This window comes from Aedes aegypti, chromosome 2, assembly GCF_002204515.2.
Source record: "Aedes aegypti strain LVP_AGWG chromosome 2, AaegL5.0 Primary Assembly, whole genome shotgun sequence".
NCBI classification, from domain to species: domain Eukaryota; kingdom Metazoa; phylum Arthropoda; class Insecta; order Diptera; family Culicidae; genus Aedes; species Aedes aegypti.
Window position 1 is genome coordinate 31,454,059 of NC_035108.1, and position 27,360 is coordinate 31,481,418.

Genomic DNA, 27,360 nt, shown 5'->3' on the forward strand with positions numbered 1-27,360 from the left:
TCACCTTCGTTTCACTTACGTGCTACGTGAAAAGTGCGATGGAAAAAAACTACGTATGTTTTCACGTAGCCTTGACGTGTGGATTATTTTGAGTGTAGTTAGTTGCATCCACGAGGCTTTTGCAGTTAGTTTCAAATAATTTAATAGAAATTGGTAACTCCCACCATCTTATTCTGCTCCGCAGATACACCCTAAACATCGAAGCCGTCAGCTGCGACGAGATGTTCGTAGACCTGACCGATCTCATCAACGATGTCGGTGTCGACGTAATGGACTTTGTTGGTTATATACGGGACCAGATCAGGGAATCCACTGAATGTCCATGTTCGGCCGGCGTTGGGGCCAATCGACTACAGGCTCGCATGGCCACCAAGAAGGCCAAACCGAACGGGCAGTACTACTTGGCGCCGGAGACGGTACTTGAGTACATGCGAGATATTCCGATAAGTGACTTGCCTGGAATTGGTCCGAGCACAACGTACCGCCTGAAACAACTGTCGTGGAGCACGTGTGGAGATCTGCAATTCGTGCCGATTTCTGTTTTGCAGCGCGAATTCGGCAAGAAGTTTGGCGATACGATCTATCATGCCTGTCGTGGAGAGGATGATCGTCCCCTGGTTTACGATCAGGTACGAAAGTCGGTTTCCGTCGACGTGAACTATGGGATTCGATTCAAGGAGGAAGCCGAGGTGGAACGTTTTATGAAGCAACTGACTGAGGAGATTCACAAACGTCTGATGGAGATCAAGAAGCGAGGAAAAGTCATCACGGTCAAATTGCTCGTACGATCCCCGGAAGCACCTGTCGAGACGGCCAAGTTCATGGGCCACGGGCTCTGTGACATTATTACCAAGTCTCACCCATTTAAGGATTACACTTGTGATCTAGCGGTGATCGAGAAAGCAGTACTGATGTTAATGAAGCAGATCGCAGCCCCTCCTCACGAACTTCGCGGCATCGGACTGCAACTTTCCAAGTTTGACGAGAAGAAATCTTCAGTGGATTCAAAAAATTCCTTGAAAACAATGTTCGAAAAGGCAGCTGCGAAACAGGAAGCTACCAAACCTGATCAACCAGTCCTCACGCCGACAAAAGTACCCCCAGCTCCCAAAACGGAAATTACACCAAAGAAGAAATCGCTAGCAACAACTCCAAAGAAATCTAGGCCAACCTTACCAAAGGCGGGCCGAGGTCGTGGACGACCTCCCAAAACCCTATCGATGAACAACTCCAAACAAAACAACGACATGATGCGTTTTCTGAAAAACGCGAAAGGTGGTTCCAAAGAGCTTGAAATTCCCGACGGAATGGACCCGGAATTTTTGGCCGCCCTTCCTGACGAAATCCGCGCTGAAGTCATCAAAGATTACAAACTGCAACAAGCCAAAAATCGTGAACCGTTGCTCGTCCAACCGAAGCCCAGGGAACTTTCACCGCAACCGTCTACTTCCGCGACCGTGCGTCCCGTTACAAAATCTTCCCCAATTTCCGAGGAAAAGATCAGTGTAGATTTGAAATTTCTTCAGGCCTTACCACCGGAACTGCGTCAGGAAGTGGAACGGCAAATCGAGCTACAGAAGGACACCATGGTCATCACCAGCAACGAACCGGAGTTCCACGAACATCTGCAGGTTACACCGGAGTCGAGTCCGATGAAGGAACGTCCGGAAGTTGGCGCTACAACTACCCCGCAGAAACCACCTGCACCTGAAGTGGAAGAAAACATCTTGCTGCGCTCTGATTGGCGAACTCTCCTATCTGCATGGGTCGAGAGTGGGGACGAACCGGAGGATGAGGACGTGACCATAATTGCGGGGAACGCACGGGACTTGGTCAATGGGAAGCGATTGCATGAGCTTCACCTGGCGTTGCGGTTTCTGTTTCGGATCTTGGACGAACGTGAAAACTGTCGATGGCATCGGGCCTACGTCCGGATCGTGGAAGCAGTGCAGGTTGTAATGTTGGAAATCTACCGTTCCAAAATGGCTGTGTTAGAGAAATTCGGATGTGGTAAGCCGGAATGCTGCAATAGTTTAAAATAGAAGAATATTGTTATGTTTGCATAAATTTTATTACACAATTCGTAGATCAATTTATTTCGTAGATCCATTATTTATACCCCTATTTAATACAATACGTTTTAAAAGTAAACTTTTGGTTATTGATCACCCGAAAACCTCCTTTTACGCGTCTTTCATGACTCGCTTCCGCATTTCCTCCTCCCACTCGGCCGGATGGGCAGTCTTCCGGTGCATGTACTGTTTGTTCTTGGTGTTGAACCGTTCCGGGCAGTGATTGCAGCCGTACAGGGCCTCTCCGGTATGATGGATTGCGACGTGCTCCTGCGGAAAGGTAACAAGCAAATGAGTTAATAACTCGCAAACTTCTGTAGGTGAGTTTTTCGAAGATATGTCTAGGGTGTAGAGATGGGGAGTATTGTTTGATCCTTCGACCTGGTTGCTTGCTCTTGCGCACGGCATAAAAACTAACTGCCATATTGAGCTTCTCGAGAATTTTTAGCATTTTGATCACTTCCTCTATACTTCGTGTGTTACGCGCCACGGTCTGGTACTAGGGTGTTTTATGTATTTTGGACAGAGCGTTACGCGTATATAATTTGGCCACCTCCATTTGATTTTGCCGTAAATGGCCAAATTATATACACGTAACGGTCTGTCCAAATTACTTTGATCACCCTAGTTGGGCACTTTGCGAATCTTTACTCAAAACCGCAGACCACCAAATAAGTTGCGCGCCGATCGGTTGTGCGCCGAGTTGTAAGTCATTGAAACGATTTAAATCGCTTACAAGTTGAAACCAAAAAGGTGCAAACAATTTTTTTTCCATACGTTTTTTATCGATTAAATAATTATGCTCACTCTTCAGTTTAGGACTCGAGCCCTAAAAGTGATTCACTTCCTCGGCGAGATATTTTGACACTTCTTTATTTACTTTTTGGCTGGCGCACACACTGAACGAAAACTCCAGTCTTCTATTGAATGATTTGCAATTCACTTGGCTTCAAATCTTCATATTCCTTCTTTTGAATGAATATAGAAGAATATGATGCGTCCACCAGCTAATGAAGAAGAATCATCCAATCCTGAAATTATTTTTAGTTTACATCCGTATGACAGTTAGTTGGTAGTTGAGTTATAATAACACATATGAATAACATGCAAGTATTGACAGATTTTATTATCTGTCATGTTCCAAACATAAAATCATTCAATTATCGTCTAAAGTGTAATTTGGAAAGCGAATGATTCATAGTTCCAAATCATTCCTGATAATCTTCTCTTAGTATAAATATGGCGGTAGTGGCGTGGTTAGTTCTCCCAGAGATTAGGCATTTCTCTGTGGTGTTTTCCTTGGATTATACAGTACAGGTAATTGCATTTGTGATAAAACAACCCGTTTTTACTGGTAGCAGATGTTTATTGTTTTAAAGGTTCCATAACCAAGGATTTTGATGCGGGGCACAGCAGTCTGCGGATGTTCGCTCCAGGAAAATCATCTTGAATTTGTCTGAAAATCGGTATGGGGCTCGGATGAGGCAAAAATCATTCAATTCATGTCGGGAGATTTTGTTCAGTGCAACTCGGCGCATGGGCCGCCGGCGCGCAACTTGTTGGACAGTCTGCGGATTTAAGTAAAGATTCGCAATATATTTTGAAAAGAGATTCTCAGCCTTGGGCTCCTTCATTCCCGAAACAAAAGTACGTTGCCTTCTGCTTGCTATAGTACACGCGATTCGGTTGTGACAACGTAGGCAATTCCAGTTTTAACAATCAGTTCTCGTTTATTCTTCAAAGATGTAGCTAAAAGCTCCTGCTTTTTCTACCTACATAGAATATTTATAAGTTATACCTAAAGTGAGGAAAATCAAATCGGTAGATTTTTGTCTATACCTAAGCGTGTTCAAAATAGAAGCTCCTGTGGCGAATAGAGTTGTTATAGATTGAAATATAAAAAAAAAATAATTGTTTTCGATTCTACTTCAATACAGAGTCAGAATTAGGGCGGATGTGAAGACTTATACATTCTCAGTAAAATCGGTTTGAAGTTTGAGGGTTTAATTTTAATTCTGTATTATGTTTCTGATCGATTTGATCGCATGATGCATTGTTGTAGGATCCATTACAATATTATTTTTGTAGCAAAACATTTAACTTATTTAAATATTATGAATAACATGTTAAAATGAATAAACATCCATCATGCGCCATTCATCAAAATTTAGAGCTGTTGCGCCCCTCGGTTTTTCGTCGTCTTCAGCTTAATTACAGCGATTGCGCCTTTTGACCTCGTCCTTCTGGTTTCGCTATCATCAGCTTCGCCGTTCTGCTACGCTCTCTCACACGAACCTTCATCACTAACGCCCTTCTGCACACTCAGTTTGAAATGCGCCCTGCTACCACACTCAAGCTCAAATACGCCCGGTTACCGCAGAGGGGGAAGATGGGCGAAATTGACATCAGAGTTCGACGAAAGAGAATATCAAATGTGTCTTTATGGTTTTCTTATTTATTTCGTGTAAAACGTTATTTTTAAGGAACAGGTGTGCATTATATGATTGCAATTTATCAAATAAACTGTTAGATGAATAAAACTCAGTTTGTTTACATTTGTCAGTTAGGCCGTTAATCTGGTACTGTATTGACTTGTATTATGCTAAGCGTGTACAAGAGATGTCAAACAACGAGCGAAAATGGACAAAAAGCAGATAAGGCGAAACGAGAACTGTGCGGGAAAGAAGCCAGTTTTGAAAACATTTCGATCAGATTGGTGACAACTTTTGTAGCGAACGGACGGTGTTTGCAATAGTGTGTTTATTTGTTGGTTCGGCTCGAGTTTGGCCGATCAGTTAGGTTTCGGTTACTACAGCTCCAAATAAATTGTATTTCAGTGGTGAATAAGAAAAACAATTCGTGTGTCAAAAAAATTGATCAAGGCATGTGCAAGCGTTTTTTGTTAAAAATGGAGGATATTCGGCTAGTTGGAAAATATCTACCTTTGTTCTGTTCCCCGAATCTGCAAATTTGCCGACATACAGTGAAGTATTGCGGAAATTCATGTTTCATTTGCGAGCAGAGAAGCAAAAGCCTAGAGCTAGCGCCCAGTTAACAACACAAGCTTTGAAGACATCATGGAACAAAAAGCATTTGAACCATTTGATCGGCGACGTGACAGTGGAACAAAAAATCTTGCGATACTATGAAACTTGGAAAAGCTTGCAGAAGCACATACTAAGGATGTCGACGAAAGAAACTGAAAAGAGAAATGAATTCTCTCATTCATTGCGGAACCTTTTCGACATCGCGAAGAAGTATAAACCAAAAACTAAAGAGGAGAAAAAAGCATCTCAGTATTTGCAAGAACAACGAGAACAATCCACTCTTCCAACAACAACTGAGACTGATCCAACGGAAACTATCTCATGTAGTGATTTTGAGGAGGAAGCTAATCTACAGGCAACAGAAGAGACTAATCCGCCAACTAGTGAGCAGAAAGAAGCAAGTCTACAGCAAAAGAAAACATTGACTGGTAGTGATTTTGAGTCCTCATCTCAAACCCAGAGTGAGTCCTTTACTTCGATCGGTACTATCGGCGAAGATTTACAGATACCAGGTAAGTGTGAATTGAATACATTGCAAATATGTTTTAATATGTTTTTCATGGATTCTAATATTTTTGATTTTTATATTTTCTTCTAGGTCCTTCAAAATCATCTTCAACTCCTAAACCAAAATTAAAAAACGTTATTACTGTCGATGTGGCTGCTGCTTTGGACCGCTGCAAAGTGAGTGATCGAAATGCGGTATTTCTAATTTTATCTATAGCGAAATCTTTGGGGCACGACGTTTCAACATTATTGTTGAACAAGGAGTCCATTAGATATTCAAGAAAACAAATTCGTGAGCAAAAGCACCATGAGCTGAAAACAACATTTAAGCCACAGGTTACCATGCTCTAGAGATTCCGGAATCCTTGTTGGAAACTGATATTACGCAGTGGAATTGCAAAAAAGAATATGAAGATGCCAAAAGACGTATTCAAAGTTTGGAAGTAGTAAATGACAATGCGGAACGAGGTATTGCATTAATTAAAACATATAATTCGAAATTGTCAACCGATGAAAATCAGAAACAGTTCATTTTGCAATTAGTCGAAGAACATCGAAAAATGTATAGAAGTCCAAACAAATCAGATGTAATTTAGGAAATAGGGTGATCAAAGTAATTTGGACAGACCGTTACGTGTATATAATTTGGCCATTTACGGCAAAATCAAATGGAGGTGGCCAAATTATATACGCGTAACGCTCTGTCCAAAATACATAAAACACCCTATATGCGATGTAATGTACCAAAAACAACCAACATGGTATTTTTTTAATATCACAATTACTTTCCTCTCCCTTCTCACAATCACTCTGTTTTTTTTTTATCTGAGCTTGCACAAATGGTGCAAAACTGAATTGGAAAGGTCACTGAGGCTCAATGCTTGAAATTCATTTATTTTTTATTTTTAACAAAAAGGACCATCCTAATGGAAAGTAAATGAACCACCCTAATAAAATATCACATATAATATGCTTTCAGTGGCCACCAATGATGTAGGATATGTTTCAATACTATTGCCTTGAATTTCTCAGCAATTGAATTCAAATCGTTCATTTCAAATTCAATTCACTCTGCCAACTCAAAAATTTACTAAGTCCCAAAAGGTCGAAATGTTTCCAAATAACACCAGATCTCGACGTTTCATGCATTTCTAAGACATCTGGCACCAAAAAAAAAATTCAATTTCGGAAATTTCATGCTGCAATAGTTTAAAATAGAAGAATATTGTTATGTTTGCATAAATTTTATTACACAATTCGTAGATCAATTTATTTCGTAGATCCATTATTTATCCCCCTTTTTAATACAATACGTTTTAAAAGTAAACTTTTGGTTATTGATCACCAGAAAACCTCCTTTTACGCGTCTTTCATGACCCGCTTCCGCATTTCCTCCTCCCACTCGGCCGGATGGGCAGTCTTCCGGTGCATGTACTGTTTGTTCTTGGTGTTGAACCGTTCCGGGCAGTGATTGCAGCCGTACAGGGCTTCTCCGGTATGATGGATTGCGACGTGCTCCTGCGGAAAGGTAACAAGCAAATGAGTTATTAACTCGCAAACTTCTGTAGGTGAGTTTTTCGAAGATATGTAGAGCCATCGTATTCTGAAGTCTTCAACTGACAAAACCCGAAATAGTAAACAGTCGGTATGATGAAGAACTCTTTGGGCAACTACACGATCATGCCACTATGGGTTTTGTTGGCCGAATTGTTTGAAACTAAGACAAAATACTAGAAATCATTTCTTGAAATCAGTTATAAAAAATCTATAACGCTTCCTCTAAAATCTATTTAGAAATTGGTTCCTATTATGGCTAGATATTGAAGGAAACATCTAGTTAGGGAAATCGTCATATTCAGTTATTCCAAAAGTCCGGGGAATGATCTGTCCCACACAAATCTCATAAGGAATCCCTATGGTTATTTTTTCTATCTTTATTAACGAGATTTTTAGCCCTGGGCTAGTTCAGCTCGAGACCTACGGCTTTCCGAATGAAGTTATCACTATAACTTTTTACGTTATATGTGACTATCTCTGGGATGGGATTCGATCCCCGGTTCTCGGCGTAAGATCCCTATGGTTTTCAAGAAATGTCTTCATGAAATCTTGCAGGATGTTTTTAAGATTCAATTGATTATTTTTTCAGTTATTATTATAGCAATTGATTTCTAGGACTTCCTGGAGTATCTAGAGGTTTTTCAGAGATTCTTGTTGGATTTCATCAGAAATTTGTACAGAACTTACATTTTCATCAGAGAGTTCTTTAGGATTTATTTTAGGATCGAGTCCTGGCGAAATCGGTGTACGAATCAATGGACGAAGTTTCTGTGAACTTTAAACTGCCTGGAGAAATTTCTTAAGGAATCTTCTGAGGAATTTAAATAAATTCCTGGTAGAATCTCTGAAGTAATATCCGGGGTCATCGGTAGAACAATTCTAAAATGATTTCTTCAAGAAGTGATAAAAGTATTGTATCTTCAATGATCTATAATGAAATATGAAATTGGTTATTGTTACATTTTCATTATTGAAAAAGAAGCAATACGAAGCAAAGCAAAATTGATTGTATGTATACCATTTTTTGTTAAATTTTACTGGAAACATTCCTTAAGTTCCATCGAAATCGTTTGGAGCAAAATATGCACAAATCGCGTAGCTGTTACGCGGTTCTCTGATTTAGCATGGTCGTAGACATTTCTGGAAGTAGTTCTTGTTCAATTCCTGAAAAATTATTTGATCAAATTTCTACTGATATTTTGCGACATCATTCATAAAAATATTTAGAGTAGATTACGACGATTTTCTGTAAGTTTTTATTTTGCAGAGTTGCTGAAGAAATTTCAGCGAAATATTTGATGGAGTTTCAGCGCGATGGCACATTTTTCAAGCATCATCAGAGTCTCCTCAGCAATTAGCCAGATCACTTCGGTACAAAGAAAAAAAAACTTCACAAATTCAAAGAATGTTTGCTGTTCTTCTATTTGTTATCATGGAATGTATGAGGAAATTAGAACAACCTACCTGGTTGTAAAGACAAACAGTTTGGTCTAATTTTGTCAAATTTGTCTAATAACATCGTTTAAAAAGGACATAAATATGTATGAAGGATATTTATATTTTTTTTTTCAGTACGACTGATAACATAAGTTGCTCCAATGAATGATCATAAGGACAGGACTGATAGTAGGTTTCTTTATGGGACTTGGTATCTTTTCTAATGCAAGTCTTTAATAATTCTCTAAAGTATGTATTTGAACCAAAATAGTCTCTACAGTTTCTTCTTTCCTTATTCTGCTTGCATTGAATCCTCAGGCTCTTCAAGAATTTTGTCTCGGAAATGTTTAGCATTAAGAATTCTCGTAGTAACTTTATGCAGAATACTTTCAGCGTCTCCTACAGGGATCTCTCCAGAATTGTTTTAGAAATTTCAATCTATCAAAGGATGCCTGGAAGAGTTTCTTAATAATTTGGTCCAATTAATCCTTGAGAACTCCGAAAGTACCACTTCCAGTTATTTCTTGAGGTAGCACTTTGGGTATTTTCAAAACTATCCTAGAATTTCCTCCAACTATTTTCCCACCAATCCTTCAACTGGATTCTACAGTTGTTACCAAAGATTACAACAGAGTTTCTTCCGAGGAAATTCACAAAACCCTTCCAAAGTTTTTGAAAAAAAAAAAATAGGTTTAGGGTTTATTCTTTCAAGAAACCGTGAAAAAATTTCTCCGCCTGTTCATGTAGATTCCTTTAAGAAATCATCCACGTTTCAAAATTCAAAATTCATTGAGGGATTCTTCGAACCAATCTATTTTTTGCTAGGAATTTCTCCAGCATTTCATCCAAGTATTATTATTTTTCTTCAAAAAAAAATCGCATGCAATAAAAAGTTTATTCAATATTATTAATACTACAGTAATTTTTCCAATAATTCCTCCGATAATTTCTATACAAATTTCTATAGAGATTCTGAGAAATTCCTTTAGAAAATCCTGCAGAATACTATCCCGAGATTCGAATGATATTTTTATTATCTTAGCAAATTATCTAGAAAATCTTCTAGAACTTCCTCAAGAGTCCAGGAGTTATTTCAGAGATCCTTGTTCAGTAAGGGTGACTTTCAAACTTACACAAGTTTTATCAGAGGTCTTTAGCAGGCTTCCGAATTCTCACTCACTCTCACGATAATGGATTTATCCCTCACAACAATTTTCAGCGATCAGCTGCCTTGCGATTTTATCCGTCCACAAAACAAAGCGAAAATAGATAATTGCACATTTCCGCAGCTGTGAGAAGTTTGTTTTCTCTTTCTCCGATCCATGGAGAATTTTTCCTGTATCCATCGCCACGAGCAGCAGTTGCTTTTATGCACCAAATTAACCACTTCCTTCGTCAAGTTGGTGTGGTAGCATGGTTAGCGTGCACGCATCGCGGTTGTTTTTAGCAATGTTCTAGGTTCGAATCCCGTCGCCGGCACTAGTTTTTGTTTATCCACATAGTGATAATTCTCGGGAGCAGTTGGTGAGCGAAAATATGATGGAGTGAAAATCAAATTATCCACAGAGTGGAGTGATTTTCGGTTATCCTCCATCGTAGCTCCAGGGAAAATTAGTGTGAGCGATAAAAGATGTTCACGCGAGGAAGCGAAAAAAGCATTCTCCTTACGTGCGAAAAATCGTAGATTTCGCATCATTGATACGAAAATTCAGAACCCTGGTCTTTAGGATTTTCTTTAAAATCCGCATGGATTTATTTTTCAGAAAAAAAAAATCCTTGGCATTTTCCTGGAGAAATTCCTAAAAAAAAACTTCCAATACTTACATAAGAAAATCTCAAAGAATTACTGGAGGGATTTCTGTAGAAAGCTTAGGGGGAATCTCTGGAGCAATTGCTTAAGGTATCTTGGAAGAAATCCTTAGTAAAAATCTTATATAAACTCGGAAAGACTATTTCATAGGAAATCCCAAGAAGTTGTTGGAGAAGTTATTGATTTAATTTCAAAAGATGTTTTGACCGGGAATCTTGGAGGATGTTCCATGTTTTCCTATTTTTAAGGTGAAGATGCATCTAGGCCAAACCTTGAATTTTCAAGAACACAAATCTAAAGAACCAGACAACCGATCGCGCTGTAAATTTAATCGATTGGTCACCACCAGCGAGTGACCATTGCGTTATTTTTTCTGCACAAACGGTTTTTTGGTTCTCCAGATTTGTGCTCTTGAAAATTCAAGGGTTGGCTTCGATGCATCCTCTCCTTAAGTAACGCAGTTGCAGCCCTGTAAAGACGAAAATGGGGAGGTTAGAATCAAAGGGATGTTTGTGACACAAAAACCTAGTTTTGAGAAAATCACTTTTGAAATTTTTTTCTGCAATTTTCCATGTTATACAAATTGCATGAGAGTACATACAAGCACATCTTTTAAGATTTGTGTTGTTTTCCTGTTCAGCGGATTTCATTTCCTCAACTCAACTCAAAATCAATTAAAGTGTCACTTAACCCCTCTACCGGCAGCTTCATTTTTTACCGCTAAAAATATTCAAAACGCGATAAATTTTGTGTTTCTCGATATTTTGCACCATTTTTTCACAAGACATCAAAAAACACTTCTAGTTTAAGAACCCGTGTCGATATTAATCATTGGTGATCCAGTTTTAAAGATATTCCGACTATCCTTGGGGGACCACCATTTACCATATAAAATGTCTTTGATGGCCATTTTGTTTTTGGTCAACTTATCAAAAAAATAAAATACGTACTATACAATGCCAGGTAGTAAGGAGCTACCCTGAAAAAATCATACAAATCAGTTCAGTATTCTTGGAGAAATCTGAAAATTACGGTGTGAGGTTTTTTTTTTATAGTTTTCAAGATCTTTATTTGTCCAGTGTGGTCGCAGAAACATAAACGGTCATTAGTCAAAGACGGCTGCACCGAATTACTTCATTTTTTCACAACATACTCGCATTAGTGTATCAATCCAAGGAGTGAATATCCGAATATGATAAGAATTCTGTAGCCTGTGATATTTACGTGGGTTATGGCTACGCGTCGGTCCCCCAAGGAATTTTGAAATATCTGCGGATCCAGATGACCAATTATCAATATCGATACATATTTTAAAACTAGAGGAGATTTTTGAGAGTTTATGAAAAAGTGGTGCAAAAATATCGAGAAACAAAAAAGTTATTGCGATTTGAATATTTTTTAGAGGTAAAATATGAAGCTGACGGTAGAGGGGTTAAGCCCTTTGCATTTGAGCCCCTCAAGTATAGTAACTTTCAATTTCCAGCCTAGGATTCCGTAGGGTTAAAATTTTTCTTAGTTTCACTGTGCACACAATATTTACCAACGTTTGTCCTACCCATGGTTTTGAATGTGGGCGCGCCTCTGCTCGGATTGATACCTGAAGGAAACTCTAAGCAAATGTCTGAAAAAGTTTCTGGTGAAATTCGTGTAGAAAATTATGTAAAAAAAAACAAAAATAATACTTGTTACTTGTATTTAAAACTCAAGAAAACTGTTGACATATCCTTAGAGAAATGTCTGGCCTGTTTATCTGTGAATCCTTATGAAAATTATTTTTTTCCTGGTTTCTGTTAAGTTTTTTTGGGTTTCTTGGTTTATGTTTGGCCCTTTTTGGTCACTGTCTGGTCTTCCTTCGGTTTTCTTTTTCATGTTCCTATTTTTAAGACATTCACAAAGCTGATAGGAACCATGGAGACCACATGCCTGAGACCAATCAATCAAAAAAAAAATAACGGAATAAGGTATTCTCTATGATTTTTTGAAGATTCTTAAAAGAATTGGACCATAATTTTCTCATACGGCACAAAATTTCTTCCGGTGTTCCTTGTGACATTACGCCATGTATTACTATAGAATTTTCATTATGATTTCTCCTGGTGTTTCATCACTAATTAATTCAGACTTTTTCCCAAAATTTCGTTCATGTATTACTGCACAGATTTTTTCTGTGCTACATCGAGATTTTAACTAGGAAGATTTTTCCTGGGCTTCCTTAATGAATTGTTTTAGATAATCTTCTAGAACTTTTCCAGGGATTTCATGAATAATTGCTGGAATAATTTTTGAGAAAAAAACAAAATTATAGCAAAAATCAAATGACTGGTGGAAATATCCATTGCAATAAATGGAGATACATATTATTAAAAATATTACAGTATTTTCTGGCATTTTCTTAGTATTTTCTGGTGGGAGCTGTATTTGAACTTTTTGGAGAGTTGTAGCAGAACACCCTAAATATGACGGGGGTGGTAGTCTAGTGGCTATCGCTTCTGCTTCACAAACAGTAGGTCGTGGATTCAATCACAAGCCCGTCCCTTTCTCATATTTGTAACATTCTTCCTAAGAGCTATCTTCCTCTACATCTCTGCGCTATCCTTGATAATGACATCAAAAATCAACTGTGAAACTCAGTTTGATTAGAGATTACCTATGATTAATGATTACGATTAACCCTTGCGTGCCTGATGTCCAAATTGATCCAAAATTGAATTTCAATATAATTTTTCACAGTCTTTTTACCAAATTCCGTCATTTTTAAGGGTCATCACAAAATGCTTTTAGTTTTACGAACTAGAAAATTTTGTAGCAATTTCCTTATAAAATCTCTGTGAAAAATATGGAGAAATATTGTTTCAAACAACTTTTCAAATGAATTTTTATCCTTACTTGATTTTTTATTGAATAAAGATTGCAGTTAAAACAAAAAAAAAGATCATTTTCCCCTGACAACATATACAGTTAAATCTCCATGAGTCGGTGTTCAATGGACAATCAAGTCTTGGGAATATTGAGTTAGTATTATCATGAATCTTAGACGCAACAGTGTGCGAACAAGATTAAACATAAATTAAATCACGATTTGTGGTTAAAAATTGTGATAACGAAGTTCTAAAGATTTGTATATGGAATTGATCGTTAATCAAAAGTATCAATATTCATAATTATCTAGTGGGGATTTTTTTTTATTACCGTACGGGTTTGGGCCAAAGGGTCTCAGATTTTCATGAAACTTTTTCCACAGGCAGGGCTCATGGATATATGGATAAAAAAAAATTGAGAAAAATTCAGGGTCGCCTATTTTTCCGGAAAACTCAGGTGGAAATTTTTTGTTTTCCCTTGACACTACTTACTTTGAAAAATCATAACTCAAGAACGAAGCATCGTAGAAACAAAGTTTTTATATGAAAATTTAAGCAAATTTTCTCAAAAATCCAAAAAAAATATGAACTGGAAAAAGTTTTCCACAAAATTTTTCACCGTTGGGAAAATTCGTAAAGAAAATCCGGAAAAACTATGCCCGAACTCGTGGAAAATTTTCAAAAAAATATTTTCGAGAAGGTAATTTTATAAGCTTTAATCACTGAAATTTTTGGAATGCACTTTTTTTTCGTTTTTGAGTTATGACCAATTTTGTGAAAAATGTCCAGATGTGCCATATAAGACTTTTCTTTGAAAAATCATAACTCAAGAACGAAACATTGTAGAAACAAAGTTTTTATATGAAAATTTAAGCAAATTTTCTCAGAAACACAAAAAAAAATATGAACTGGAAAAAGTTTTCCACAAAATTTTCCACCGTTGGGGAAATTCATAAAGAAAAGCTGGAAAATCTATGCCCGAACTCGCGGAATTTTTTTAATAAAATATTTTTAAGAAAGAAACTTTATAAACTTCAATTCTGGTAACTTTTAGGATGTACTTTTCTTTAGTTCCTGATCTATGGTCAATTTTGTAAAAAATGCAAAGATTTGTCATACATGCCTTTTCGTTTAAAAATCATGACTCAAGACTCATCATGACTTGTCGAACCGGATTCAAATTATCTCAAAAATATTAAATTTTTGAAATGGAATCAGTTTCCCAGGACATTTTTCACTGTTTATGAAAACAAATAATGAAAACCCGATTAGCTATTCCAGCTTTCAAGAAAAATATATTTGAAAAGAGCGATCAATAAGATCCAATCCTACAATATTTTTCAATACGCTCATTTTTCGATCAAATATTGCTAGGATGAGCTGTTTGAACCATATATTTACAAATTTATAAGTTCATAAACAACATTTCTTAAGAACGAAACTACATAGAAACAAAGTTTTCTTCAATCAGAATGCAGGCAATTTTTTCCTGTTAGGTAACTACAAAATAGACAGTTAAATAAATGGGTAGACAATATGACAAATAGATATTTACCAATTCAATTTTAAAGCGTTGAAATGGCTTGAGAATCATAAGTTTACCAAAAACTAACAAAGAGCAGTGAGAAAGTGCAAGTGTTGTCTATCAGCTGTATATTCCTCGTTATTATTTTTTGTAAAGTGAAAAAAGTTTTCGCCAAAGGAAACTCCTTCCTCGGGTGAGTCAGTTGGTTCTATAAATAATGTACAAAAAATATAAGAGCTTGCTAAATTCTTGGAAATTTCTTTTCAAGTAAAATCTTCACGTTTGGATGCTTCTAAGTAACTATCGCAATGCTTCTATGGACGAAATGTTCAATCAAATTTTGAGTAAAATAAAGACTTGGTTTCCGCCTAATATTGTCGATGTTACAGAGGATTTTAATTCCGTTTTATTAAATTTGAACTCAGCTATTACAAAAGCCGAACCTGACAAGCAAATTGAACTTCTAAAATTACTTCCTAGGAATTGGTCATATGCCAAAGTTAAAGCTCATTTTGACGTGTCTCAACACGTTATAACTGAATCAATAAAATACAATTTAGGGATTCAACCACTTTCAAAAGTAGGACGACCCTCGCATGGATCAGATGTCCAAGACATAGTTTCAAATTTTTACCTAAGGGATGATATCAGTCGGCCATTTCCTGGCTTGAAAGATACCATATCTATTAATTTACCCAATGGAGTGCGCCAAAATGTTCAAAAACGCCCTTTGGATACTTTATTTAAACAATATTTGGAAACCTGTAAGAGTGAACAGGAATCTGTCTCATTCACATCGTTCTGGAAACTTAAACCAAAACAATGTGTTTATACAAAGGATTCATCGGCCATGAATGTTTGTGTTTGCATGATACATGAGAATATGAAATTCATGGTTGATGCATTGAAAAAAACTAATTGCTTTGAAGTTCATAATACAGAAAAAAAACTTAACACCTTTTTGACTAGCCAAATGATATGTCCAGATAGTACAGATGATTGTTACTTGAGGTCCTGTGAGGATTGTAAATTAAAGAAATTAGATTTTGTTGCCAATCGCTTAGATGAAAACAACGTTGACGAAGTTAAGTATTGTTTTTGGATTATTTCTCCTCGTTGTGAAATTATCAACAAAGAGGAAAATGTAAATGATTTTATAGAAAACTTGAAAAATCTCACAGAGAAGTTTCTTGTGCATCAATTCAAAGTAGATAAACATAATAAATTTATAAGAGCTAAAAAGGAATCACTAGTTGAAAACAAAGAAATAATGTGCCAGATGGATTTCGCGGAAAATTATTCGTGCGTGATACAAGATTCCATTCAAAGCCATTACTTTGTACGACCTCAAGTAACAATACATCCATTTGTAATTTATTACAAAGACAAATCTTCGATCAAAGTCTTAAATTTTGTTGTAATTGCTGACATAAAAAAGCATAACACGACATCAGTTTATGCTTTTCAAACAAAACTAATTTCAAGATTGAAAAATAAATTTCCTGAGCTTGAAAAAATCATTTATCTTTCTGATGATTGCGGAGAGCAGTACAAAAATAAATCAAATTTCAAAAATGTATGCAACCATGAAAATGATTTTAAAATTAGAGCAGAATGGCACTTTTTCCCAACCTCACATGGAAAAGGTCCATGTGATGGTATCGGTGGCAATATTAAGCGAATGGCTAGAGATGCTAGTATTAGAAAGTCAGCGGAAATTAATAACGCCAACCAATTTTTTGACTGGGCTGTGTCGCAAAAGGTGAAAGACCAATTTAAAAAAGATTGGGAATTCATCTATGCAACTGAAAATGACTATTCAGAGGCTGAAAAATTACTTCCGGAGAGATTTTCTAACCTTGTTCCAATTCCTGGAACAAAAAAATATCATTCATTTATTCCAAAAGACGAACGAAGCATTTTTGCGAGTGAATTCTCAGATGCACATGAAAACCAAGAAAATACAGCATGCTTTGTTCTTAATACTACAAAGAAACGAAAATCTTCTGGTGGTAGCAACCTGAGACTAGACTCGCGAAGACGGTCTTCTTTTTCTGTGATTGCTGAGTTTTTTTCTTATTTCACTTTGTGTTTATACTAATTATGCGCATGCTGTTCAAAACCTCACATGAACCTCTCAGCAAAAAATGATTGAGTTTGCATCACATCGAATCATAAATAGCCGTTTGAGTGAAACTTCACGCCAGCAAACGTAGCAGACATTAGAAATAATTACTCTTCTGCTTAGATTTATCTGCAACTTTGGAAAAAACTGCTCCGCCGACTGAGGTTTTTAATAACAGTTTACTTTGAACACAATACTTTTCACTTTTTCAGCCATAAAAACGGTGGGCTGCATTTGACGTTTCGTGAGAGGGGAATCTGGGCTGCATATGACGTTGATATTTTTCCTCTTCGCGAGTCTCTCTCAGGTAGCAACCAAAGGCAATCTTCCCGGTTGAAAAAATATTACGCGTTGCAAGAAAAATTTTGATACCTGGAAAATCCAGAGCTACTGATATCTAAGATTTCCCACCAATATTATCATAGTCACCAATGACTTTCGAAGCTGATTATTGCTGTTTATTTTGTAGCCAATGTCACCGTGTATTCAGTGAATTTGACGGATTTGGTTGAATCCATCGGTTTTCATATGAACCTTATTCGAAAATACTAAGCCATGCAAATGCCGCAGCTTCAGTACTATTGAATGAACTGCATCACTACGCAGTGCAGCTTATATGCTGTTAAATGCAGCTTAATCAAAATTTTAGTTGTCTGTCTTTTTAAGAAATGTCTAATTCCTGAATGCAACTACCTACATGTTAAATATCTAGATGGACGCGTGGATAGAAATTCTGTTCGTAGAGTGAACAGTTGGGAATCGTTCTTAATAGGCATCAGTGACAATCCCCCATGTAAAGTGCGGTTTCGAACTGAATTGATCTCGAACGTGGTTAATCCGAATAAATAGAGGTCCGTAATTCACGAGATCCAAGTATCTACGAACCATTCGTCTCCATCATAAGTTTGAATTTTGCAGAATTTTGGTCTAACAGCTTTCTACACTTCACCATCTGTTTTGCGGTAGACTGTCAACGAGTCGGATCATGCTTAAAACTGCAATGCTTACTGTGGTTGATTTCCTCTATGCGGGGATTGCTCGCTGCGCGTTATTTCCGCGAAGCAATCCAAATTTTTAAATTTCCCCGCTATAGATAGTTTTAAGATAAAATGTAAGTTATGTACCGTAAAGTGCCGTAATTCAGCGCAGTTAACGAATAAAACATTTCAAATGCTTAATTAAAAATTAGTATTGCATCAACAAAAAAGCTTTATGGGTGGATCGCTAGCAAATCTGTTTTAGATGATGGCAAAAATATAAACTAGACTGTATTCACACGTTACAATTGTGATTTTTTTGAAATAGTTTACTCGTTGAAATTGCTTAAGGTGAAACTCCTTTGAATCCACTAATAACTATATAAAAGTAGTGGTATACAAAAAATATTCTCCTATATGTTGGTAATAGTGAAATTATAATTGATAAGACGTTGTTGCCAGTAATCGCTACTTCAATTTGAGTCTTTTCCCCTTCGACTAAATAACATTGCTTGATGTCGTTCGTAACCATCAACGTATCTGACAGCCCTGCAAGTGAGCAGCCGGCGTAAAATTAGAAAAATAAAAAAAAAGCGAAATAGTGTGATCAAGTGATTGTTTTTAGCACGGTTTAGTGAAAATTTAAGTTGTTTTCATCAGAAATCAACCAGTAATTGTTCTTTAATTAACAAGTAGTGAATGTAAACAGTGTTGGAGGTTCTACGTTTAGCAAAAGTGGTAAAATTCGGCGAAAAGTGTTCTTCGTTCGCAGGCGGATAAGTGTAAACAATTGTAGCAAAGTTAAACGTCCGTGTTGAAAATTAGCACGGTTCATGAAATTTCCATCAGCTACTAGTGTTGAAACTACGGAAATCGTAAGGTAATAGTGTTCTGATGTCTCGTTAGCAATTTAGGAGTGAACTTAGTGTAGGTTAGTGAAATATTTTGAGAAATAATGTGAACTTCCAGAAATGTGTTTGTATATGTGAGGAAGCCATTTTCACTGCCATGACAGGGATTCCTTCCTATATGTCCTTAATTCCGCGCATTTTTTTAACGCTTTTCCATATTCCGCGCAGAAGAATGCCTAATTCCGCGCACTTGCAAAACAATCAAATTAACATTAATTTTGTATAAGGCAGCATCCATTCATTACGTAACGCTGAAATTGAACATTTTCAACCCCCTACCCCCCTCCACAACACTTTTCTTATGAAAAAAAAGTAAAGTTTTGTATGAGCCGTAACGTAGACTTTTTTATAATTTTTTGACTATCACATGAAATAAGGATAAACATTTGTTATAGTCTTTTCCTGAGACGAGACTCGAGAAGACGGTCTTCTTATTCTGTCATTGCTGAGTTTTTTACTTATTCCTCTGTGTTTGTATCAATCATGCGCAAACCCTCACATGAACATCCCAGCAAATATGCAATTGCGATTGCATCACACCGAAACATAAAAAGCCTTTGAAGTGAAATTTTATGCCAGAAAAAGTTGCAGACATTTGAAATAACTATAGTCTTGTGTTTAGATTTATCAGCAGCTTTGGAAAAACTGCTCCGAACACTGAGGTTTTTATAACAGTTTATTTTGAATACAATACTTTTCAATTTTTCAGCATTTGGACGTTTCGCGATTGCGGAGACGTTGATATTTTTTCCTTTTCCTTGTCAGCTTTGGGGTTGCATGTTATTCCAGAAGAAATTTCAAAAAAATATGCATTTTGGCGAAATTGCCCAGACTACCTCTACACACTTAAATTATTTTACCGTAATCCGTGAATTTCACCGTAATCTCAACAGCTGATCAGTTCGGTAAAATAAGACACCGTAATTCCGTCGAAATTCAACGGATTGCGGTGAAATTTTACCGAAAACTGTAAAAATTTACCGTACTCCGTTAATTTATTTTACCGAAATTTTCAGCTGTTGGGATTACGTTGAATTTCACGGATTCCTGTAAAATAATTTAAGTCTGTATATTCGTATTCTGCACTGTTCATACAATAACAAATGTTTATGGACCTTGGTTTTGGACAAACTTTTCCTCCCACCATGAATGACCACGTGGTTTCTGAACGGCCGCTAGTTTCCCTGTAAGTGGGCTTTCCCGATATTCCGGTTATTTGCGAAACGTATTTATGCATGAAAATACTTCCTCAGATAAATATTCAGCTGTGAAGACCAATATAGCATGTTTTACTTGTTTGTTGTTATGTAAATAGCAGTGCGCAGAATTAGGGACTTATGAAAAAAGACGTGCCCTAATGCCGCGCAATACTTTTTGGGATAAATCTCAATAATTATGATAATATTTGATAAGATTTCATAGAAGCATCATGAAACACATCTGTAGCAAGTAGTTTCATAGAATATTGCATAAATAACAAAACATTTTCAATTTAGAAATCACGTGTGTTTGTGTCCTACAGTCTTAGCACGGACGCTAAGAAAATTGAAAAAGTGGCGTCTACTCAGACGGGCCTCCACTGATTATTTTTTTACGCCGCGAAAAATTGCTCTATTTGCTTTTATTTGTGATTCAAACTTATTCTAAATCAAAGTAGCATCAAATGGCGTTAAAAGTTGCTGCAGTATTGATGTGTATTTCCATATGTAAATAATTTTGTATGAAATGCGCGGAATCAGGCAATGCGCTGAATTAGGGCACTTTACGGTACTGAATAATTGAATAAATAAAATTAAAGAAAAATATAAAAAGAATCTTATGTGTTCCATAGAAAAGAAAGAATCCCTTGGAATGGAAAAGAAACAGTTTTTTCAGCTTTGCTTAACCCTCTAATACCCAACCCCGCCTTTAGACGGGGTACACTTTGGAATTTTGTGTATTTTTTCGTAGCTCGGAAATCAAAATGATTTTATTTTCGGCTTATACCTTAACTCATAACAAGCATATAAGAAAAGTTTTTTATGACTTTTGAAACTTTTTTGTATTTTTAGAAATTGTTTGAAAAATTGCATTCTTATATAACCTACAAATGCCTGGGATTCATTTAACGTGTAATATAAAAAATCGTACCTTTTGTATTTTTCTACGATTAACCTATCACGAAAGAAGAGCCTGGTGGTATTAAAATCATTTCAAACCTGTTTTTTCCGTTAGTTACACGGAAAACAAAATACGCTCCGAAAAAAAAAATAAAAATTTAATATTTTAAAAAATATCGTAACAATTTAAATTTTTATTATTGCCAAAAATCCACAACTACAAAAGGCTTCAAGAAAAAATGAAAAAAGCTAGGGATGTTCAAAAATAAAAATTATAAAAATCAAAAACCAAAATTCGTTTCTTTCAGATCTTTCAGAAACTTTGCAATTGCTTTGATAAAAAAAACCTTGTTTTTCTGATGCTTCGATTGAAATATGGGTTTTCAAAGAAAAGGCTAATAAGGTCATTTTTCACAAAATTGACCGTAACTCAGGAACAAAAAATAAGTACATCCTAAAAGTTACTAGAATTGAAGTTTATAAAGTTTCCTTCTCAAAAATATTTTAATAAAAATTTTCCGCGAGTTCGGGCATAGATTTTCCAGCTTTTCTTTATAAATTTCCCTAACGGTGGAAAATTTTGTGGAAAACTTTTTCCAGTTCATATTTTTTTTGGATTTCTGAGAAAATTCGCTTAAATTTTCATATAAAAACTTTGTTTCTACAATGTTTCGTTCTTGAGTTATGATTTTTCAAAGAAAAGTCTTATATGGCACATCTGGACATTTTTCACAAAATTGGCCATAACTCAAAAACGAAAAAAAAAAATGCATTCTAAAAATTTCAGTGATTAAAGCTTATACAATTACCTTCTCGAAAATATTTTTTTGAAAATTTTCCACGAGTTCGGGCATAGTTTTTCCGGCTTTTCTTTACGAATTTTCCCAACGGTGGACTTTTTCCAGTTCATTTTTTTTAGGATTTTTGAGAAAATTTGCTTAAATTTTCATATAAAAACTTTGTTTCTACGGTGCTTCGTTCTTGAGTTATGATTTTTCAAAGTAAGTAGTGTCAAGGGAAAACAAAAAATTTCCACCTGAGTTTTCCGGAAAAATAGGCGACTCTGAATTTTTCTCAATTTTTTGTTAATCAATAAATCCATGAGCCCTGCCTGTGGAAAAAGTTTCATGAAAATCTGTGACCCTTCGGCCCAATTTGTACGATAATAAAAAAAAAACCGTTTCTTGCATACTACGAGACGTTTAATGCATACTTTCGGGCTAATAAATTTCATTGACGACCTGCTTCGCCTTAATCATAATAATTAATCATTAATTATGATTAATCATTAACGTGCTGGTTTGAAGAACAGCTAAAATTTGTACGAATGGCTAGTGAATGAAAGCAAGTAACTCACCCTCATGTGGTGCGGTCGTTTGAACTTCTTGTGGCAAATTTCGCACGCAAATCGGCTCTCGGTGTGCGCCCGGCGCATGTGGCAATTGAGCGCGTCCTGGTTGCGCACCTGTTTGCCGCACAGCTCACACGACAGGGCCACCTCCGGTTGGATGTGCATCCGGCGGATGTGCTTCGTCAGGCAGTACTTATCCGTGAGCCAAACCGAGCACATACTGCACTGGACACGGTTCTCGGTGCGCGTCCCCAGGTGACCCTTGACGTGTGTATCGAAGCACTGCTTCGAGCGGAACACCCGGGCACACACATCGCAAACGTGCTGCTCTCCATCGCCGTGCATCGCCACCAGGTGCTTCTTTAAGGAACCTTGTGAAGCTAAGACTTTGGGACACTGCGGACACTGGACGGACCCGTGGGCCACCATTATGTGAGCGTTTAGATGAGCATTCGATACGAATGGCTTCAGACAGACATCGCACTTGAAAGGACGACTTTCGTTCGGCGAGTGAACCTCTTTGGTATGTTCTTTGAGCACTTTGCTGGAGCTGTAGCTTTTGTTGCAGATGTCGCAGTGGAATGCATCCGGATTCAGATGAAGTTGTATGTGCTCGACCATCCAGCATTTCTTGAAAATTTTCTTGTTGCAGCATTTCAAATAACCCTGCTCGTCATGGACGTATTTGTAATGCTTCCGAAGTTCTGTGAAATCCTCCAGAGGTTCCGAGCACAGATCGCAAGAAAGCTTGTAATGCTGCAGCACCAGTTCGTCTATCGTGGGTTCATCTGATTTCCGATCCGTTCTTGCTTTTTTCGCAGAACCATGTTTCGGTTTGCTCTTCCGCTTCGGTTTCACATCTTCCACATATTCGCCTTCTTCTAAGTACGGCTTCGTGTCGGAATCGGAATCGTAGGACACATCATCGTCGTCATCTTCATCATCATCATCCTCTTCTTGATACATCTGTAATGGAGTCCACTCCGGATCCTGCTTCTGATTGAATGCTTTCGAATCCACCTGAACTTCCCCATCGGAACGATCAGCCCCAATGGTGGCCTCGCAATAAGTATTCAGTCCCATCCATTCCGCGTCGTCCGGTTCTTTCTTAACCATGTACTCCATTTTGACCGATCCGCCGGCGTCTTCAATGTCCACGGTTTCATACGAGGCCACGACCTCCAGCGAATTGGAAGAAGTCGTCGGAACAAGGGCCGTCCTCAGAAATTCCTGATTCTTCTGAACCTGTTCGGCGTAATCGTAGAATCCCGACACCGTTGTCTTGCAAGCCTCGCAAACCATTGTCGGAACGTCCTGATTTCGAGCCACCTGTACCAAACGTATTCCCATTAGATCCCGTTCTGATAACTGAACTCCAAAAATACGCCACTCACCCGAAAGAAGAAAATCCGGTCGACCTTCTTGCGAAAATCAACATCCTCCACCGTCATTGGGGCACTGTTCGGGTTTTGGCCCAGGCAGAGACGGCAAGTCTCTGCCATGTTCATGTTGATCCGTGGGGAATCCAATTCAGTAGATCTAGGATCGTAGATAAGGAATGTGAAAAATACAATGCTACCTGTGTTATGCAATATTATGTTCGATATAAGTGTTGCTAACAGATTCCAACGTACCTTTTGCTAGCTGGAGCAGACAGAACACGCGCCACAGGAGGGTTACCAATAGATAACGTCGAAATCGGTAAATTTTCTACGTAAATTTTGCAAAATTGATGAAAGTTAGAAAAAACTACGACAGGAGAAACGCGATAATCGATGGATGTTTTGTTGTGAACTGGATGGCTTTTTTCCCCACCCATTTGTCAGTTTGACACAATTGACCCCCCCCCCTCTCTCCCCACCCTTCAACATTTTCGAAGCATGCAGCATAATGCACGGAAAACAAAGAAAAAATACACGCAAAAAAATGCAGCAAAGCTGCCATTTAAAGCCTGGTATCCATAGGGCCCATTCACAAATTTCATAACGCTGGAGGGGGTGGGTGGGTGTCCTAACGATGTTACGGTTCATACAAAAACAGAAAAAATATCAATACAAAAAGCGTCACAAGGCCATTTTTAAGGCCCAAACGCAATGATAGCGGAACGGCAACGGAATGCGGAACCGATTCGCCAGCATGAATCACACCATCTCGACTGAGCTGACAACGAATGAAATTGAACAAAAACTGGGTCGACAAGCTTGTTGTAGTTCACGGTGGCGAACCGGTTCCGCTTTCCGTTGCCGTTCCGCTATCATTGCGTTTGGGCCTTTACAGTTGCCAGCCAAACTTCGCACGCGTCGGACGTACTAAAGAAACTATATGCAAAGAAGCGAAATGTTCCAATAGGGTCCTAAAGCCCTGTCCCAATTTTAGTGCCAAACGCTTAAGTTTAGGCCAAAAACACATGTTTACTCAATTTTCTTATGTTTTCCGTTGGTTCAACCTAAAAACCATTTTTTTAGATTTTGTCACATCCTTTGGCTTAAACTCAAATTTTGGGTGTATTTTGTTTTCCGTGTCCCTTACGAAATGTCAGATAGGAACAACCCCTGTGGTGTTTTTGTCGACTAAGCGAACGTCAAACATGATCAAAAGTGTCAAGGATTCATTTATGGCCCAAATTTTTAAGTTAAAGTTTAAACATGATATAGCCAATATTTGAGCGGGAAAAATTGCTAAAGTAGTTACAGTTATATGCTTTTTCGTGTTATTAAATAAAAACAAGATTTCATTAAAAATTTTAGGACCCAATTGGAATTCCAAGTTTACTGTCAATTCACTGAACAGAATTTCCCGCCACGAATAGAATGATTTGTCATTCACGAAGCTTGAAATCTCTCTGTTCTTCATTTTGAATGATTATGGGACGATATGATTCACCCGCAGATTACTGAACGAAAATCATCCTATTCTGTGATGGTTTTCAACATTTATCCATATGACAACAAGTGCATATTCGAATTATGACATCTCGCGTAACTTTTCAAAACGTCCTAAGTAACAAATGTAAACAAATCGAGATTATCATTGCAAATCATTTGCGTTGCACCACTTAGCAGCACACTAGAACACTCGTTCTGATATATTAACAACAAATTAATCTATTCAAAGCTTAACAAAATGACCAATGTTCAAAACTGCATCGCTTTTGATCAATTGTTACATTGGACCTTTGATCAGAGAACCAACCACATCCTAATCCTGAATAATTTTTGCCAAACCATGTTTTACCGTTTCGCTGGATTGGATCAGCTGCAACATCTCTTTTCATATTATTACCGCATTGCGTGCATATAGGGGAATGATATTGAGCACAAGATTGAGCATCATGATGTCATTGTATCATACTGATTCAGATGCATGGTCGATCAAGCATATAAATATGCTTCCCGGCAGCAACACGAGCAACGTACATGCGCGACTTACTCACACATATTTGCAGAGCGATCAATCACCGAAGAGAGGAGAAGCAGTATGTATTTGTTAGACGTGGGCTCCTTTCTCGAGTTCCTACAACAAGATGGACGGCGTCGTCATCGTCATCATTCCCCACCGCAATTTCTTGTTTCAACCGACGGCTGCTGATTGCAACACAGCCATCACCACCACCACATCATGCAGTGGGAAACTCTCACATGATCATGTGGGCGAAACCGTCATAAACACGGGGGGGAAATTGAGGGAGAATCAGTGAGAGAGCAAAATGTCCTACATACAGCTCAACGTTTCCCCTCCTTCTGTTGTTACATAGGACACATAGACGGATGGGAAGAAGTGACGTCGTGGGATTGAATGAATCAAAACAAAACACAGCTGGTGTCTCCGATTGTTGATTATCAGCGAATTGAGTGCTTATAGGGAAATGATATTCAGCATCATGATCTTATTGTATCAATCCGATTCAGATCCATGGTCGATGAAGCATATACATATGCTTCACGGCAGCAACACGAGCAACGTGCATGCGCGACTTGCGCACATATATTTGCAGAGCCATCATTCACCGAAGAGCGGAGAAGCTGTATGTATTTGTTTGGCATTGGTTTCCTTCCATTGAGGGGGCCCAGATAGCCGTAGCGGTAAACGCGCAGCTATTCAGCAAGACCAAGCTGAGGGTCGTGGGTTCGAATCCCACCGGTCGAGGATCTTTTCGGGTTGGAAATTTTCTCGACTTCCCAGGGCATAGAGTATCTTCGTACCTGCCACACGATATACGCATGCAAAAATGGTCATTGGCATAGTAAGCTCTCAGTTAATAACTGTGGAAGTGCTCATAAGAACACTAAGCTGAGAAGCAGGCTCTGTCCCAGTGGGGACGTAACGCCAGAAAGAAGAAGATGGTTTCCTACAACACAATCGACGGCACCGTCATCGTCATCATTTCCCACCGCTATTTCTTGTTTGCGCCGACGGCTGGTGCCGAATGCAACACAGTCGTCACCACCCGTCGTGCAGTGTGGGTGAAACCAGCATTGAAACGGGGGGAATATTGAGAGAGAAACAGTGAGAAAGCAAAAAGTCCCAAATACAGCTCAACATTTCCCCTCCTTCTGTTGTTACATAGGACACATAGACGGAGGGGGGGGGGGGGGGGAATGTGACGGCGTGGCATTGAATGAATCAAATTGTTGTTGTTCGTGAGAGACTTTAACCCGAAGGTCATTCGTCTCTTCTTCAAATGAATAAAAACAAAGCACAGCTGGTGCCTGCGATTATCACACCGCAACAAAATGAGCAGTTCAACTTGAATGTTGAAGCAGTTCAACGCACGTGGATACAAAATGAAATAAAACATGATTGTTGTGTGCTCAAATCAAAATATCCGATGTTACTATAACTGAAACAAAATGACAGAAATTAATGTCCAATGTAACAATTCTCGCGTAACTTTTCAAAACGTCCTAAGTAACAAATGTAAACAAATCGAGATTATCATTGCAAATCATTTGCGTTACACCACTTAGCAGCACACTAGAACACTCGTTCTGATATATTAACAATAAATTAATCTATTAAAAGCTTAACAAAATGACCAATGTTCAAAACTGCATCGCTTTTAATCAATTGTTACATTGGACCTT

The 27,360-nt window shown here is 37.8% G+C and overlaps 2 protein-coding genes across 4 annotated transcripts in view; one reads left to right on the forward strand and one right to left on the reverse strand.

The window, feature by feature from the left end:
- LOC5574088 (DNA repair protein REV1) overlaps nt 1-2,151 on the forward strand; it is a 37,807-nt gene extending 35,656 nt beyond the window's left edge. Inside the window, exon 3 of the mRNA XM_021840435.1 lies at nt 185-2,151. Within this exon, the coding sequence (XP_021696127.1) occupies nt 185-2,042 (1,858 nt within the window). The 3' untranslated portion in view covers nt 2,043-2,151. The remainder of the gene's footprint in view (nt 1-184) is intronic.
- On the reverse strand, nt 2,068-24,088 carry LOC5574114 (transcription factor grauzone). 3 transcript variants are annotated; one of them, XM_021840437.1, is made up of 4 exons: nt 23,911-24,088; nt 23,671-23,815; nt 22,283-23,605; nt 2,068-2,342 (listed from the first exon to the last, which is right to left on the reverse strand). In XM_021840437.1, the coding sequence occupies exons 2-4, from the start codon at nt 23,782-23,784 to the stop codon at nt 2,184-2,186; spliced, it is 1,596 nt and encodes a 531-aa protein (XP_021696129.1). In that variant the 5' UTR covers nt 23,785-23,815; nt 23,911-24,088; the 3' UTR covers nt 2,068-2,183. The 3 variants fall into 3 exon arrangements, with proteins under 3 accessions (XP_021696129.1, XP_001661157.1, XP_021696128.1); XM_001661107.2 differs by lacking the exon at nt 2,068-2,342 and adding an exon at nt 6,850-7,144; XM_021840436.1 differs by lacking the exon at nt 2,068-2,342 and adding an exon at nt 6,850-7,144 and having other exon boundaries at nt 23,671-23,851.
- Between the last annotated feature and the right edge of the window lie 3,272 nt (nt 24,089-27,360).